General features: G+C 33.7%; 1 protein-coding gene across 2 annotated transcripts in view; it reads left to right on the top strand.

Moving 5' to 3' along the window:
- Positions 1-15,529, top strand: part of fras1 (Fraser extracellular matrix complex subunit 1) — a 304,511-nt gene that overhangs the window by 24,915 nt on the left and 264,067 nt on the right. For both annotated transcript variants that reach the window (XM_039758545.1, XM_039758544.1), the window contains exon 2: positions 5,606-5,637. In XM_039758545.1, the coding sequence (XP_039614479.1) occupies positions 5,606-5,637 (32 nt within the window). The remainder of the gene's footprint in view (positions 1-5,605; positions 5,638-15,529) is intronic.

The raw sequence follows: 15,529 nt of genomic DNA, 5'->3' as shown, positions 1-15,529 counted from the left end.
AAATGACAAATGTATTACTGATAAATATAATTAAAGCACACATGCCACTCCCCATCAAAATGCTTGTTAACAGTGTTTACCCCTCTTGAACCTGTAAAAGTATAGTTTAATTTTCTTTCACTTAATTGCTTGCTTGTTCATGCTGCCAAGCAAACATGTCACAAGACATGCTTCATTGATGTGTCAATGCAAACAGGAAGTGTGAACACAATTGGGTTGAACCACACAGTATTCTGGGTAATTCTGTTAAAGAGGTAGACTGACTTATTACACACACTTGACATACAAGTCTGTAAAAAAGATGTCAATGTAAGAAACAAATAAACTAACAAAAAAATCAGTTCCTATTTCCTTTTGCATTCATGTTTTGTGTTTCTTCTTTTTGTTGGTTGTGTTTAAGCCTGAATAGAGCACCATAAAGTCCACAAAGTGCAGTTTTATTTTTTTTTTTTTTGCTTGCAGAGCTTTGTTTCCACTTAGATAGTGGAGCTCATTACACAGGCATAAAAGGTTGCATCTGAAAAGTGCCAGTAACATTGGATTTTTTTTGAAAGATAGTTATCAGAAAGAGAGAATCTCAGACTCCCCAGAGTGTAGCAGCATTGTATTTGTACACATAAGGATTATAAATATTATTGTCTCTAACTTATGTGTATGAGTTTGTTTATATTTACTATATGTTTCGAATTTTGTGTGTTTGTCTGTTATATGTGTGACATCATTTCGTAGAGTTTTTTTTACATCCAGAACCATATTATGTATGGCAAAAATGGCCGTTGGCAGTTATGTGGGGGTGACATGTGACATCACAACCGTGATTGCTTCATTGCTGTTTAAGGTGGTGGTGTGCAGCAGTCACTATTGTAGCTTTGGGATTATATTCAAAAAAGCGAGGTACATTTATTTGTATGCAATTTTGGAAAAGGATTATTAGGTATGGATATTGAACTTTTGGCTTTGTTTTTTACTTATGTTTTTGCATTCTCTTTTCAGCTAAGTCAATTGGTTTTCTTATGAATTGTGTGCACTGACATCTTGCCTAGACACTGACTATACCTTTAGAATTGTGTCTGAAGAAACCCTTAATTTCCTTATTTCTCTGTAAAATAAAAGCTTTTGTGACTTTCTAGAACTTTTTCTGTTGTGACCATAACATTTTCCCTTTTGGGGTTGGGAAATCTTCACCAGAGACCTGGTTTGGAAAGGTGTATTTTAAGGGGAGAACTGTACAACTGTGTATACTCTACTTCTTTTGCCTCATTCAATTGAAAACAAGTTTAAAAATTGTATTTGCATATACCTGCTCATGCACTGCTTTGAATTGTAATACCAGTCAATTTTCGTTTTATATTGCATCCTTTACGGAGTGCACCAGCACTTTAGCTACATTCTAGTACATATCTTTTTAACTGTGTTAAAGATTACTGGGCAAATCATTATGTAGAATATTTAATGTTTTTATGCTAACATAAAAACAACATCTTTGTAAATTTGTGTAACTGGGGTGCCTCTTGAAACTGTATGCGATCAAAAAAAAAATCTTTCAGACATCTTGCTGCCATTTTATAAATTCTGCTGGTTACATTGAAAGATACACCCTTAGTCTTTGTTGAGCTACCACTTTATAAATTCTGCTGGTTGAACTGGAAACTGGAACAAAAGTGGACATGTCTGTGGTGATTTAAGAGCTTCCTGGGAATTGCAGTCTGGGACACTTTTGAAGCAATGCAGACTTGGATTAATTTCTACATCTGTGATTCCTTCTCTCCACTGGAATGCGGTCATAACAAAGTGTTTTCAGGTAGTTGACTCCAAGCACTTTTTTAACCAATGTGCTATCAATATCACAGTTATCCCTGTCTAGCCATAGTTACTATATACCTTACTATTTCAAATAAGTAAAATAATGCACGTTTTAAAAATTATTTCCACTTCATCAAGAAAATGCTATATGTCTTCATGTCAAGTGTTTTAGATTCAAGTCTTGTTTTTCATTCAGCATTCAAAAATAACAGAATAGCTGATGTTTGAACCTGAAAGAAATCTCAGTCACAACCCCACAGCTAGTTTGAAGTTTACGAAAAACATTGTCTCATATTTAAAAAGTACTATAAATAGTTTATGGTGGTTGTTTTTTTCCTGTGGCAGCATAAATCATATCTGAACATAAACAATCAGACATATACCATTCTGTTGAATTTCTATAGCCCCTGAATGTTTTAATTAAATGATGGTACTGAATCAATGACAAGGTTTGAAATTCATTTTTGAAATTGAGGGGGAAATTTAATTCAGAAGGGATTTCAGTCTCTGTGTTGTGGGTAAAAAAATAAACAACAGTTTAAAAGCACTTTAAAAAATACCTGAAATATAATATCAATGTCATAACTTATTCTTTGATGTTTTACTTTATAGTTTGTACAATTTTGAATACATAAAGTTATTATCTAATCTGTCAAATGATTTGTTATTTATGCCATTTTAACTTTAAATAAATAATCATTTTATTTTGGATGTACAGATTTCCACTCATATTTAGCCAAAAAGCCAGACTTGCTATGGAAAAATTGCATCAGCAGAATAATACAAAACAAAATGTGAAATAAAATGTGCTAAGAAAAAAAATGTATTTTTTCATCCATACCCTACTGTTTTTCCTGATAGAGTGTACTTTTCTGTAGGTTTAAGACAGTTTTGCAGTAAGGTTGTAAGTGAGAATGTAATTATTTTAAGAAATTTGACATATTTAATTATAATATAGTTAACCTATGCATAGTTTAGGTGGCACAGTAGTGCACAATGATTAGCACTTGCACTTAACACATCCAGCACACTACGTTAAAATCCAACACCTGATTGTCTGCATGGAGTGTGCATGTTCTCCATGTGCCTAAGCTGTGTTCTTCAGGGAACTCTAGTTATCATCCTACATTCTCAAAGCAATGCAAGTCTGGTTAAATATTCCCAGTGCAAGTGGGAGTAAGTGAACCCTGTGCATGCCTTTTTCCTGCTTTGTGCCTATTGCTGTCATGATAGGCTTTTTCTTCCTGCTCCCCTGAACTGGAATAAGCAGGTTTGAAAATGACTATGTTTGTTAGTTTGCAATTGAATATAACACATTTTCTTTGAGATTACCATAAACTGTTGCCAAAACCAATGAAAGTTTCTAAAAGTCCATAAGAGAAAATAAAGATAAACTAGGGAAAGGCATCCTACAAAGTTCTTATCCTAAGTACTTCTACCACTGGTTTTCTTGAAAGGTATCCCCGAGTATTCTTTCTTAATTGTTTGTGTACATCCCTGAATTAAATTTTCAGATTTAGAATCAGTGAGCCCTCCATATACATTTTAAAGAAATGACAATTACATGTCTCAATGAAAACACAGATTGGCAGCAGTTGGTTTGTCAAAAAGGAGCAAAATTGAATGCGAATTAACTAAACCATCAAAGTAAATTTCTGGACTTTTCTTTTTTTTGGCACCAAAATATAATTAAGTCTGTTTTTATCCTTCAATTTAAGAGAGTTTAGTAGAGTTTCTTCTAAATGTTAGATTTAACAAAGGGCATTGTGTGCCACATCCTTGACTCGCTAAACAGCTGAATTCCACAGTTTCATGCTCCAGTCAAGACCAACTTCAACAGGTAATATCTAGTGTATGTGAGATTAACAAAATGTAAACAATGAATATATATATATATATATATATATATATATATATATATATAAGTAACAAATTAGGCACAATTATAAAATATTGATTTTAAAAAGACATTGAATATTTTTGCGACAAACAGGGAAAAATACTTCCCAAATAATTATGTGCAGGAACTTCATGAATTAAAAGTTAGAATTTGTGGGAATTACTTAATATGCATGGAATCAGATACACAAAAGTACAGCAGAAAGGCACTGAACATACACATAGGGATAGCAGATATTTTTTCAGTTATTCTATTACTTGCCTTTTAACAGGTAGGGTGGCTAGTTTATTTTTATGTATTTTAAAATACCTTGTGTGATCTTGCAGCTTACAGTGGGGCTACAGGGTACCAGGGTCCATATGTGATTACAACTTACAAAATACATCCACTTTTAAGCAACAATTGTTTCACTTTAAGAAAATATGCCTTCAACATTTATGAGAAATAATTATTTTATCAAAGTTTCCTTGAGGTAAGATTTTCCTGTCCGCTTGTCTGTTCACAGCTGTGGAGTTATCGCAGCCCCAACAAGTCCCCAGCGCCAAGCTATATTCTATTTACAATCCTACTTTTTCTTCTTCAATTCTGTTTCTTCAGAAATGACATTCTGTCATGGCTTATAATATGAAACAGATGTGTGTTGAAATCATGTGATTATTTTTTCCTAAATATTGCTTATTTTTCACCCATTACTAAAATCTGTATTGTTATTTTACATATCCTACGGAGTGAAATTCACGGCAAGTGACAGCATAATGAAAAGAGTATGTAAGAGTTTCATTGTATTTTGTACAAATAATAATAAAACTGAAGAGAACCGATTATGTTGCATTGTACTTTTAATAAAAGTCTTAGATTTTTTTTGAAAGAGCCAAGCCCACCTGCATGTCACAGTGTCTGTGATGTGTCGAGTGCATATATGATTAAAAAAAAATACTCAGAAAATTTAAAAGACAAGAGCGTGTGATTGATCAGATTGAAGCACCACACACCAATTATCTATATTTTTAATACATAATGAGTTGCTGTTGCTGAGGATATGGTAATAAAAGAACATTGTGTTTGAGTGGGTAAATTCATACATTCACTCAAATAAATCTGTAAATATGTTGGAAGAACATCTGAATGTAATGCAGACTGTGGAGTGGTGAGGCAAGAATGACAACTCTGTGTTATCTGGAAAACCTGGCAACAAGTGGTAGTGGGGGATGGGGAATGTGCCCACACCGAGAGACCACTTTGAGCACATCTCCTGTTTCCATCTACATTGATGCGTAGTTGACAGTGAGTCTTGGATGTGGACCTAGCCTTGGTTCAGCTCACAGAGCTGGGGGAAAGAGTGGCGTATGGGTTGCCTCTGACCCTGGGTAAGCAGAGTGAGACCGAGCCAAGTGTTGTGCATGAGCAGACAAGAGGACGAAGCAGCTGGGACCATATGACGCTGCCTAACAGCTGGAAATCAACATTCAGTAATGTCAGTAACGGAGCTTGATGATGACTTTCCTAGGTGAATCCATACCCCGGCCTAAAATTTCGCAACAGAAGAAGATGAGTGGTGGAGTGCAGAGCAGAGTGGCTCTCCTTTTAAAAAGGCTGAATGTCATAACAATGTTTAGCTTTTTGCTTTATTTCCTTCTTAAACAATGTGAATATGCGGTTTTCCAATACATATGCAATGTCAAGATGTAGATCAATGCTTGAGTGGTTTAGTTTTTATCATCATATTAATATGAAATTTATTGGCACTTTTTCTTTGTAAACACATTGTTTTCAGTTGTGTTGTTAACCAATATATTTCAGTGTTTAATTAATCAACTATAGAAATCTGAGTAGGCCTCTAAACAGTGTGACGTTTAAAGATTTAATCTTATCTTGTCCTATTTTTTTTTTTTTCTTCTTCAGGTGCCTGTGTCTATCGAGGGTCAGTCTTTGCGGTATGTGAAAACTCTTTTTATCTGTTTTGACTTGATTGTCTATAGCATATTTCTTGTTTAAGCTGGCTTGCTGTAGTAACTGCTAGCAAGTGAGTTTGACTTTTATGCAATTGTAAGCAAGCAAGGATTGCCTTATAAATAATGTACTGGCACATAATTATACTGTCACCGAAGCCAACGGCTCTAGTCTGATGCACTACCAGTCAAGATTATTAGATTTAACATTTGCTTCAGACTGTGCTCCTCATAAATAATGCACTCCTGCTGACTTTGTGAATGTTAACATGGGAAAGATATGCTTGATCATGTCACTTAAACTAAAGTTTTGTATTATAGAAAAAAATTGAGCTTTGTTTTTCATTGTGATATGCTCCGTGTTTAACCAGATAATTACAGTATCTGCAAGAATAAATGTAAAATCTGAACAATATGAAGCATTTTATTTGCTCCATAATATTCTTGGTTTAGCAGCTTCAAGTAACTTGTTTTCCCTCACAATATTTAGAATCATTTAATTTCTGAAAAAAAAAACACGGAAATATTAACATGGAGGCATATAGTGTGATCCTTGGGCAGCTATGCACATTTGATTCATTGTATTTTTATTAGACTTTCCATGGTTTATTTCCTTGCTTTATTCTCTATGCATACATGACCTGTATTTTCGACAAAGCTGCTTAATCTTGATCATTTTGAATATTTTTTATTGCAATGTGTTTTGCTGGTTTGAATGGTGTTCTTTCTTGTTGCCTCTGTAAATCACTTTATGTAAGTGTTTCCATATACTGTAAAGTAAAATACTGAGATTGCTGGAACAGTTGCCACATCCCATGGGACATATCATGCATACAGTTATACAGGAGTGGGCAAAAGTAGGTTTACACTTGTGAGAATGCGAAACATACAGTTTATTCTTGTATTATTCATTATTGTATTATTTATTTGTGTTATTTGTCTTCTTATTTGCCTTATTAGTATTATTAAATTGTGTTTGAGTGTAGCAATCATAACCTGCAAGTTGTTTTCCATACAAACAACTGTAAACCTACTTTTGCCCACCCCGGTAATTAAATAAGACTTATTTTATGTTCTGCAGTGTTTTTTCACACTTCAAAAATCAGTTAATTATATCTGCATGACACTAGACTTGGAGAGAGCAGATTTTGTGCATTAGACAGCAACAATATTTTAATATTTCTGTCCATATAGTTTATCTGAATATACAAGCACTATTAAAAAAGAAATGCATACAAAGCTAGGCATTAATTGCCATTAGTTGTTTTTTGTGTATTGTGCTTATTTACCAACAGTACTTAAAGAAATAAGAATGTTGAACATTTCTTATCTCTGTTACATAAGGAATATATAATACATAACAAATGAATTTTCCTAAAAATATTTTTATAGTACTATAAAGTTTTTTCTTAATTACTTTAATGAATTCTGACTAAGTGGTAACAAAGAAGTGAGTTGATTTAAATGCAGTCTAAAATAACACTATAATTAAATTGAAAAATGCAGGTAAAAATCATTATACATACTTTTCTCTCCTGCAGAGAGGTATTACCTTAAAATACGTTGTAATTAAAATGTTGTCCAAAACGTTTAAAAAGTTTTGTAAAAGATGGCAACTTTCAAAATGTTTAAAGTATAGGAAGACTTCAGATGTCTTTAATTTCCCTTATGTGTAAGTTGTTAAGAACAGAGTTAAAACTGCTTTGTGTTCTTGTCTGGTATTTTAGTGGCTCCTTTGTAATTGAGGCAATGAAAAAGGGGTGGGAAGGCGGGCAGGTGGAACTGCAAGCATGTTTTAACACAATCAGGAGCATTGAGTTTCGTTCTTCAAAGGAAATGATAGGGGCTTATGAGTAATGTTAACACCTGGAAAAAGTGACCTTCATCTGGGAGTGGAGTTGCTTGGGAATAAAACTACAGCAAATGTGGATCCTCAAAGTACTTAACTCATTCTGGCCTCCATATTGTGATAAGCTGCTGTAGGCTCCACTGCTGAGTAGCCTTCATTTTTAAACAATCTAGTGATGATAAACTAGAAAAAAACATCACAGATCATTAGTACTGTTACCAAAATTCTAATTTTAGTAATTGATATTTTACTTCAAAAAATTCTTAAATTGAATGAATTGTTTCGCCTCAACCCTTTGTTGTATTTTTCTTGTAATCCACAAATTAAAGGCCATGCTGACATTTTACTTAATTTGTTCAGATATCAGATTTTATTTATCCTTTGATATGCTTCAAAACACAACAATAAATATCAGTAGTATGGGGGAAAAACACCTAATAATTTTGCACACTTTATTTGATAAAAGTCATACAAATTTGCATTATCATTCTGTATATCTTACAAGTATATATTGAATGCTTTAAGTAGTCCCTGCAATTTATCACTCACATATAGTGCACTTTCAGTACATTTACACTATTTATCTGCTTGTATCTAATTGTATGGTGGGCAATTAGGTGGATGCATTGTTGGGCACAATTGGCATGTTCAGTTGTGGTTAGAGTATTCATTGAAAGGCTATGCAGTATAGCAGTTTGTTGGAACAAGTAATCTTAGTTTGTCTTTTTTTTATATATATGAAGCAGACAAACCTGGTATAATGTTTCACAATAGACTCTGCATACTTTTGTTTTTCCATCTCTTTTTTTGTACTTTTATATGGTTGAACTGGGAAGAGTTGCTAATTTCTGAAACATCAGCTATCACATCTGTGCAGCACAATAATGTAGCTATAATTAGGAGAAAGCAACCCTCTGTAGTTATTTTTAATTAGAAAATAATTAATTGAAGATATATATCTCTTTCTAAATTGCACAAACCAATTCTAAAGGCATATAACTGAAAAAAATCTGAAATGTTACATTAAATAAATGATTACAAGAAGGAGGACTGAATAGCATAACGAGTCTAAATTGAATGCCCTTGAATCACATGACTTTGCCTTGAAGCAAGAAATAACTTGCATAGTGTTTTTTAATTAAAAGCATAGATGCAGATTATTTTGTTAAGATGTATTGTCACCTCCCACTGATATTTCCTGCAAAGGTATTGAACTGTTATTTGTCAAACAGAAATGCAGTGTTCATTTTTTCCCCAAGCACACAGTCTCCTGGCTTTACTTCAGCATTGTCATTCAGCCCAAATCACATCAGTAAATACAGGTTTGTCATTAGACCTTCAGGGCTCACATTCCTTGCAGTGTTTTATAAGTGATTGTGCCTGGAAAGAATTTTGTGGGAGGGTAGGAGCCATAATGGGTAGGGGATTGGCAAAACAAACAGAACAAAACTGTGTTTACCTGTTCCCTCCTTCAGATGTTTGTATTTGCCTCGCTAGAAAATGAATGTTAGCAGCTGGTACATTTAGCTTTACACATTGCATGTAAGAATACTTATTATAAAGAAAAATAGATTAAAATAGTTGTGTGCACTTGTTAGGAAGTACATAGCATTTCACAATGGATTAACTGAGAATTAACTTTTGTTTTCTTTTAGCTATCTATGTGAAGGTATATAGTTTCAACCAAACATTAATGGTTTGCTTTGTCAAACTGGAAGTATTTTTCAGTGACATTACATTTATTATTATGACTTTAATAGTATAGGTTGATCAAACATTTGTTGAGGATTACATATCCGCTTGTTATATATGAATACCCATTACCAAAATTATTCAAAACAAAATATACATATCTTGAGTAATATTGGGTGGAAAAATAGAGAGAATATATTTTTTACAATATCATTTTTTTGTGTTCAGGCGTTACGGTTTTCTTTAAGATTCATTAAAAGAGCTCAACCTGGAATACTGAACAAAGAATCAGCCCATTGCCAAGAATGAAGTACCTTGTTATTGTGAAGACTACATATATACTTAGCGGACTGAAGTTTGTTTAGAATTGCTCAGAATTTTAAATGTGCTAGATGTTTTCTGCATATGATATATATCTATGTGATAAAGCCGTAACTTATGTAACGCTGTTATCAAGTCTCCCCAGAAGATTAAAAACTGCATTAAAACAATAAGCCAGAGCAAAGATCTATTTAACAAGCAAAACTTCAATTTCTTGAATTATCCACTGTGTTGCTGAATTGTTAATTAAGTTAATTACATTCTAAAATCTAAAGTTTTAAACTGAGTGTGCATGTAGAACTTGGCTTAAAAGCATAAGCAAAGAGTGACATTTATATAGATAAAATAATTTTTGAAAATTAAAATGAACATTTAGATATGTAGTGGCTCTAAGTAATAGCAGTGGTGTTTTTTTTTTTTGTTTGTTTTTTCCCAAACTGCATTCTGGATTGTCATCAGTACTGCTGTCTTGCCCTTCGTAAACCCATCAAATGTAATAAAGTGTACTGTTTTTTATTGCCTTGGTGTTTGTTATCCTGAGCATTGCCTTGCTGACAGAGATGGCTCTAATGGAAAAGTAATGACACATATTTTGACAGGGCAGCATGAGGTAGATTAAAAATGTAGGCGGTATTGACCACTCTGCCTTATTTTCAACCTGACCTGCTACTGATATGCTATTGATGTTGTGACTATTGCAGTAATGTAAAAAAAATTTTACACGCACCACTCCCAAACATGTCTGTAACATTCTTTGTAAATTTTGTGTCAGTGTTTTTTTATTTCTGAGTTTTAATGCAGTGATGTTGCATAGCTTCTAAATTGGATGTATTTTATCTGTAGGTAAGTAAAATAAAAGGTACTGCTTTGTCACATTTCCTGTGAATGTAGAAGATGACCGTTAAAGATGTGATTAAAAAAATGTTGGTCTTTCCTTAAATTCCTAAATTGTTCCTGCTACTAGTTTCCTAAAAGAAACTTTGATTGGTATGTATAATTTATATACTTTTTAATTTAAATAGCACTTTATTTCTCCACCTGTCACTTGTAAATTGTGTCTTTTAATTCTTGTGTTCAATCACATGTTCAAAGTCCAAAAGTTTTCATATGAAAAGCTGTCGTGTTTCGACTTGATATTTAGTATAGCACTGAGCAAATTACATTAAAATACACCTTGGTGTTGTAGATAGTTGCCACGTATTAGTAACTTTCCACCTCATATTAGAGATGAAGATCAGATAAAAGAATGCTTCTCAGAAGACTAGTTGGAAAGTGTGATTCAAGAAAACCAGTCAAATGCAAGAATAAAATAGCATCCCATGCACTAAAATAAGATCAAGACAAAACTGTAAATAAATACAAAGCAGAACCAAGGGCAGATTAATGTAGAATGACACCATGTTGTTTTTTCATGCTTTTGCTTTCAACCCTTTCTAGTGGTATTGGTCTCACTTCTTGTTGTGTGGCTAGCTCACATTTGTGTGTTGAACAAGCTTAAGATGACCATTTATAGTATATTATTCAGTTCTGGAGATGTAATCTTGGCATTTGTTTGCCGTAATTACTATACCATACTGAATATCACTATACTATTTTTTTACTTCCAGTTTGGCACCTTCATCAGGTTTCATAGTCTGAGACGTAGTGATGGGTGCAAGAGTATCTGAAGCTATATTGGCAATCTGTTTCCAAAATATATGTAAACAAAATGTATCTTTCTAACCTTTCAAATAAACCAGCTGGCTTTGTCTAACAGATCCATCCATCTATAAGTTTATATTTACAAATTGTTGGCCTGTATTTTATCCAGTTAATATCTACCTGATATATTCTGATCAGTCTCTCTTTCACATTTTCTCTCTGACTCTCAAACATTGCATACACCAAATGCATATTTTTTAGCTTCCATAAGGACATGATGCATTAACCATCAACCTCTGCTTACATATTTTCTTTTTTACTTTGTTGCAGTTATTGTCTAATAAAGATTTTGGTGCACAGTTGGTCAAAACTTGGAAAGTATACAGTTTGGGGACCTGAAGGTTTCAGTTTTGCCTTTTTGCCTTATCTGACTCCAGTCTGTATTAGAACAGATTGTGACTTTGCTTGGAAGAAAAATGGACAAACTTGAAGCCCAGTGTCCTGATCCAGTCACAAAAAAGAGTTATTTGCTGGATGAGCTGGCAGCAGCTATCCCAAAAGGTGGAATTCAGGTACCACTTGGTCTGTTTTATGAATGAGGGTATAGGTGATGCTGAAATTCACAAATGGATCAGTGTAACAGTCAAAGTACTGTGTGCCTTGAACTGCATTATAATGGTTATGTAAGAGATTAATCTTAAGGAAAAACTGCCAGATATTTTTTAGTCTGCTTCTGCATTGTCATATGCTCTGGGCGATAACAAAAAAAAAAGAGTTGTGGAAATTACAACAACCAAAATAAGGATACTGCACTGTGTTGTTGGCCCCACTGTGGTTTGGGGCTTTAGTTAGGATACTTTTTGGGTGTTGATATACCAAGCAGGCCGAAGTCAGACTGGGTAGGTTACATCTCTCAGGTCACACTGGGAGGTCAAGTTGCTGAGTTAAGAGTATGTCTTGACTGATCAGCTCAATCTACTGTTGCCGTGGTAGTCACTTGGTAAAATGGTCAGAGAATGAGGTAAGATAGTTAATCAGTTAAAATGATAAATCATCCATTCTTATCTAAATTGGGTTGTAAGGAGCTGGAGCCTGTCTATTGAATTGTGTGACAATCTGTTGCAGATTGTGCTAATAGAAGCACTCACTCTCACTAATATGGGGCAACTTATAGTTGTTGTAACTTAACATGCATGTTCTTCATTTATGGGAGGAAAACTGGAGTACTGTACCCGAGAACAAAAAACACTGCAGACTTGGAGCAGAGAGAGACCAAGATAGATTATAAAACTTGCTGGTTTGCATCCTATTCCCTTTCTTCTACATGATTTTGAATCCGATGTTATGAACATTGGTTCTGATGATTCTGATATTTGTGTGATGTCTGCTGTCTTAATGGCATACATAACATCCAGGCAGGCCTTAGCCATAATCGGAGGAAGATGTAACTTGCCAAATTAGTAAACAACTGTGCTCAAGCTCTATCACATTTTTTTCTTACTTCCTGAGGTAAAGAAATAGTGGGAAGCTTATGTCCTTGAGTGATTTGTGTAAGTCCAGCCTTCTCAGAATTCATTTTTATGGATGAATGAAATATCAAATCAATTAAATAATTAATTAATGAATTAATGAAAAACAAATTATATTTTTTTCAATTAGTATGTTTTATGGAATGGTCAAGGCACATTTTATTTTGACAGAAAGAAAAATGTAACAAAAGCATCCAAAAATAGTTCTATTCATATATGTGAAACATGTTTTAAATGTAGTTTTTTTTTTTTTTTCAGGCATACAGGAGGTTTTGAAAATATTTTGCTATTTTTAGTGATAATATGTTGGTGTAGAAACAGCTGTTAAAGATATTTTTATCATTATTTGGTGTAATCTATTCATAGCATTATTATTTATGCTAATGGAATTGAAGACCATAGAAAAGTAAATTACTAAATGTATACTGTGGACTCCCAAAATAGGAATCTGCTTCTGTGAGCAGTACTGCCAAAGATTTTTAAAAGCAAATGCATTCAATTTCAGTGCCTTTTAGTGTAAGTCACTACACTAAACATTACCTAACTTATTATATATTGATTTACAAAACCTAATACCAGACAAGAAATGATTTAAAAGATGACAGTCCTCAGTGTTTGTACCATTTTCTTTATTCCTTCAGAAATACTCTTTCCAGAAAATGTAATCAACACTTTTTATTTATAACCTCTTCCTGTGTTTTATTATTTAGTGACATTAACTTGGCCTTTTACTTGTTTGTTTATTTCTCTCTATTATAATAAAAAAATCCTGGGATGAGACGTGACTTTTTCATAGAGATACTTTCACAACCTGCGAGACGAGACTTGGTGCCAAAAGATTTAACCACACCTGTGGCAGGAAATAAAAGACAAAGAGTAGATGACGAAGTAGAACGTCATAAAGAGTTTCAAAAACGTTGGTGCGATACACACGCAGAGCAGGTTAGAGATAATAAAAGTACTAAAATTCAAAAGTCGCAAAAAAATGATACTAAAGATCACATTAGCGCAAACAAACAGAAATTATTACTCAGTGAAATAACGGAACAAAGAAAAGAGATCGAATATATTGTTTGGATTTAAACTTTAAGTCGGAGACTTGTGGATCATCTAAATCATGTTGTCATCGGGGAAAACTAGTGTTTCTTCCCAATGAAGAAGCGTATCCATGAGAATTAAAAGATTTGTTGTTTGGTGAAAGTGAAATCCACATACCCGTGCGGCAGAGATGTGAAGTGGCTTGCGCGTAAGCGCAGGCCAAGGGGGTTAGCGAGCGAAGCGGGGAAAAGCCCCCTAAGTACCATTATATTATGGTAATGATGTGGGCTTCTACAGTTAGATAGGTGCAGTCATTTTAAATACTGTACTGCAGTAACGTCTGTGCCAGAATGTGGTTTATGATAGGATTACATCTTATCTAGATTGTTACCTTTGAGATTTAGTTTTTACATTGTCTTTGAGAATAAAAATTACTTCAGAATGCTGTGTAAAATAACAAATATGTAAAATAGAAAATTTTAAATAAAAATAACTTGCTTTGTTGTTTAAAAACACATTCTAGAACATGTTTTCTTTTGTGTCTGTTCAGTTTTAATGAAAACTATGCTAAAGCTAAAAAAATGAGTAATGATTTTCCTTTGTGCTACAGTCTATGACAACAATATCTGAATGTTTTTCTATACTTGTATATCTCAAGTAAAGCAGTATAACAGCAATAAATAAATTAAAATAAACAAATACATTTCTTACACAATTTTAATCTTAAACTGGAGCCTGCTTCGGGTAGAGGAAAGAGATTACAAAAAGACATGTCATAGATTGGCCTCTGAGTTAGAAACTTTTTTGAGGAATAACTGGCAGCTGCAGTGGTATACCAAGACTGTGTCTGGTTACTACTGTCCTGGACCCATTGAACCATAAACTGATAAAATTACACAAATTGTCATTATACAGCTACTCTGTTTGAGATATCTGTGTGTCTTACACCTGTCCATAGTTCTATTTGTGATCACTTACAGCAGGTAACCCCTGCATAGCTTCTATTATAATGAAAGAGAAAAACAGAAGTTGAAAATCCCCGTGGGTAACTGATTGAAAAGGATACATTCACATTTCTGTAGTGAAAGTCTGACATCTACTATTAGTTTATAGTCTTTCCAGTTTGGAGCATTTCGGTGCTCATTTTTCTGCTGAGACATTCTTGGTACTCAGGCATTAGTTGCAGGATAGCATGGTAGTTTTTTTTCTTTTGCTAAATTAACATTGTGTTGTCTTATTTTTGCACTTCGGTTATTCTTCCTGTTGTTATAATTTTCAATATCTCAGATACTCAGATTGAGGATTTATAAACTCTGTTCTGGATCTCCTCACATTTGTGTAATGAACAGATTTGGGCTAAGGCACATGACTGCTGTCAACTTGTGGCAACTTGATATTCCCTGATTTGAAAATGTATATCCATTTTAGCTGTGTAGTCTATTATAGATCCTGTTCCTTGCATGTTTTCTGTAGCCAAAGGCACTACGTGATCCTAGAATTTTTAAGCTTCTATTACAGCTATTTTCCCCTATAATTAGCTGTTTTAAAAGGTGAATGGTTGAAACCAGATGGGTTAGCCTCCATGTGAAACAACTTCCCTGTCTGCATTTCTGTCTTCCAGTCTCCTCAACTGTTAACTATAACACAAATCACTTTAATGGTGTGCATCAAAAAGATTTCAAAGGAATTTACAAACTTGGATGTCTAGCCTGCTATTTATTACTTGTCTTTAAGTTTTGCTTTTTCTCAATTAAAATAATCATCAGAACCTGGAATGAAAGCCACAAGGTCACAGATTCGTACTCCA

Source organism: Polypterus senegalus, chromosome 7, assembly GCF_016835505.1.
Source record: "Polypterus senegalus isolate Bchr_013 chromosome 7, ASM1683550v1, whole genome shotgun sequence".
Classification (NCBI taxonomy): domain Eukaryota; kingdom Metazoa; phylum Chordata; class Cladistia; order Polypteriformes; family Polypteridae; genus Polypterus; species Polypterus senegalus.
Note: the sequence above shows the minus strand (reverse complement) of the source record. Positions and strands in the feature narration are given on the sequence as shown.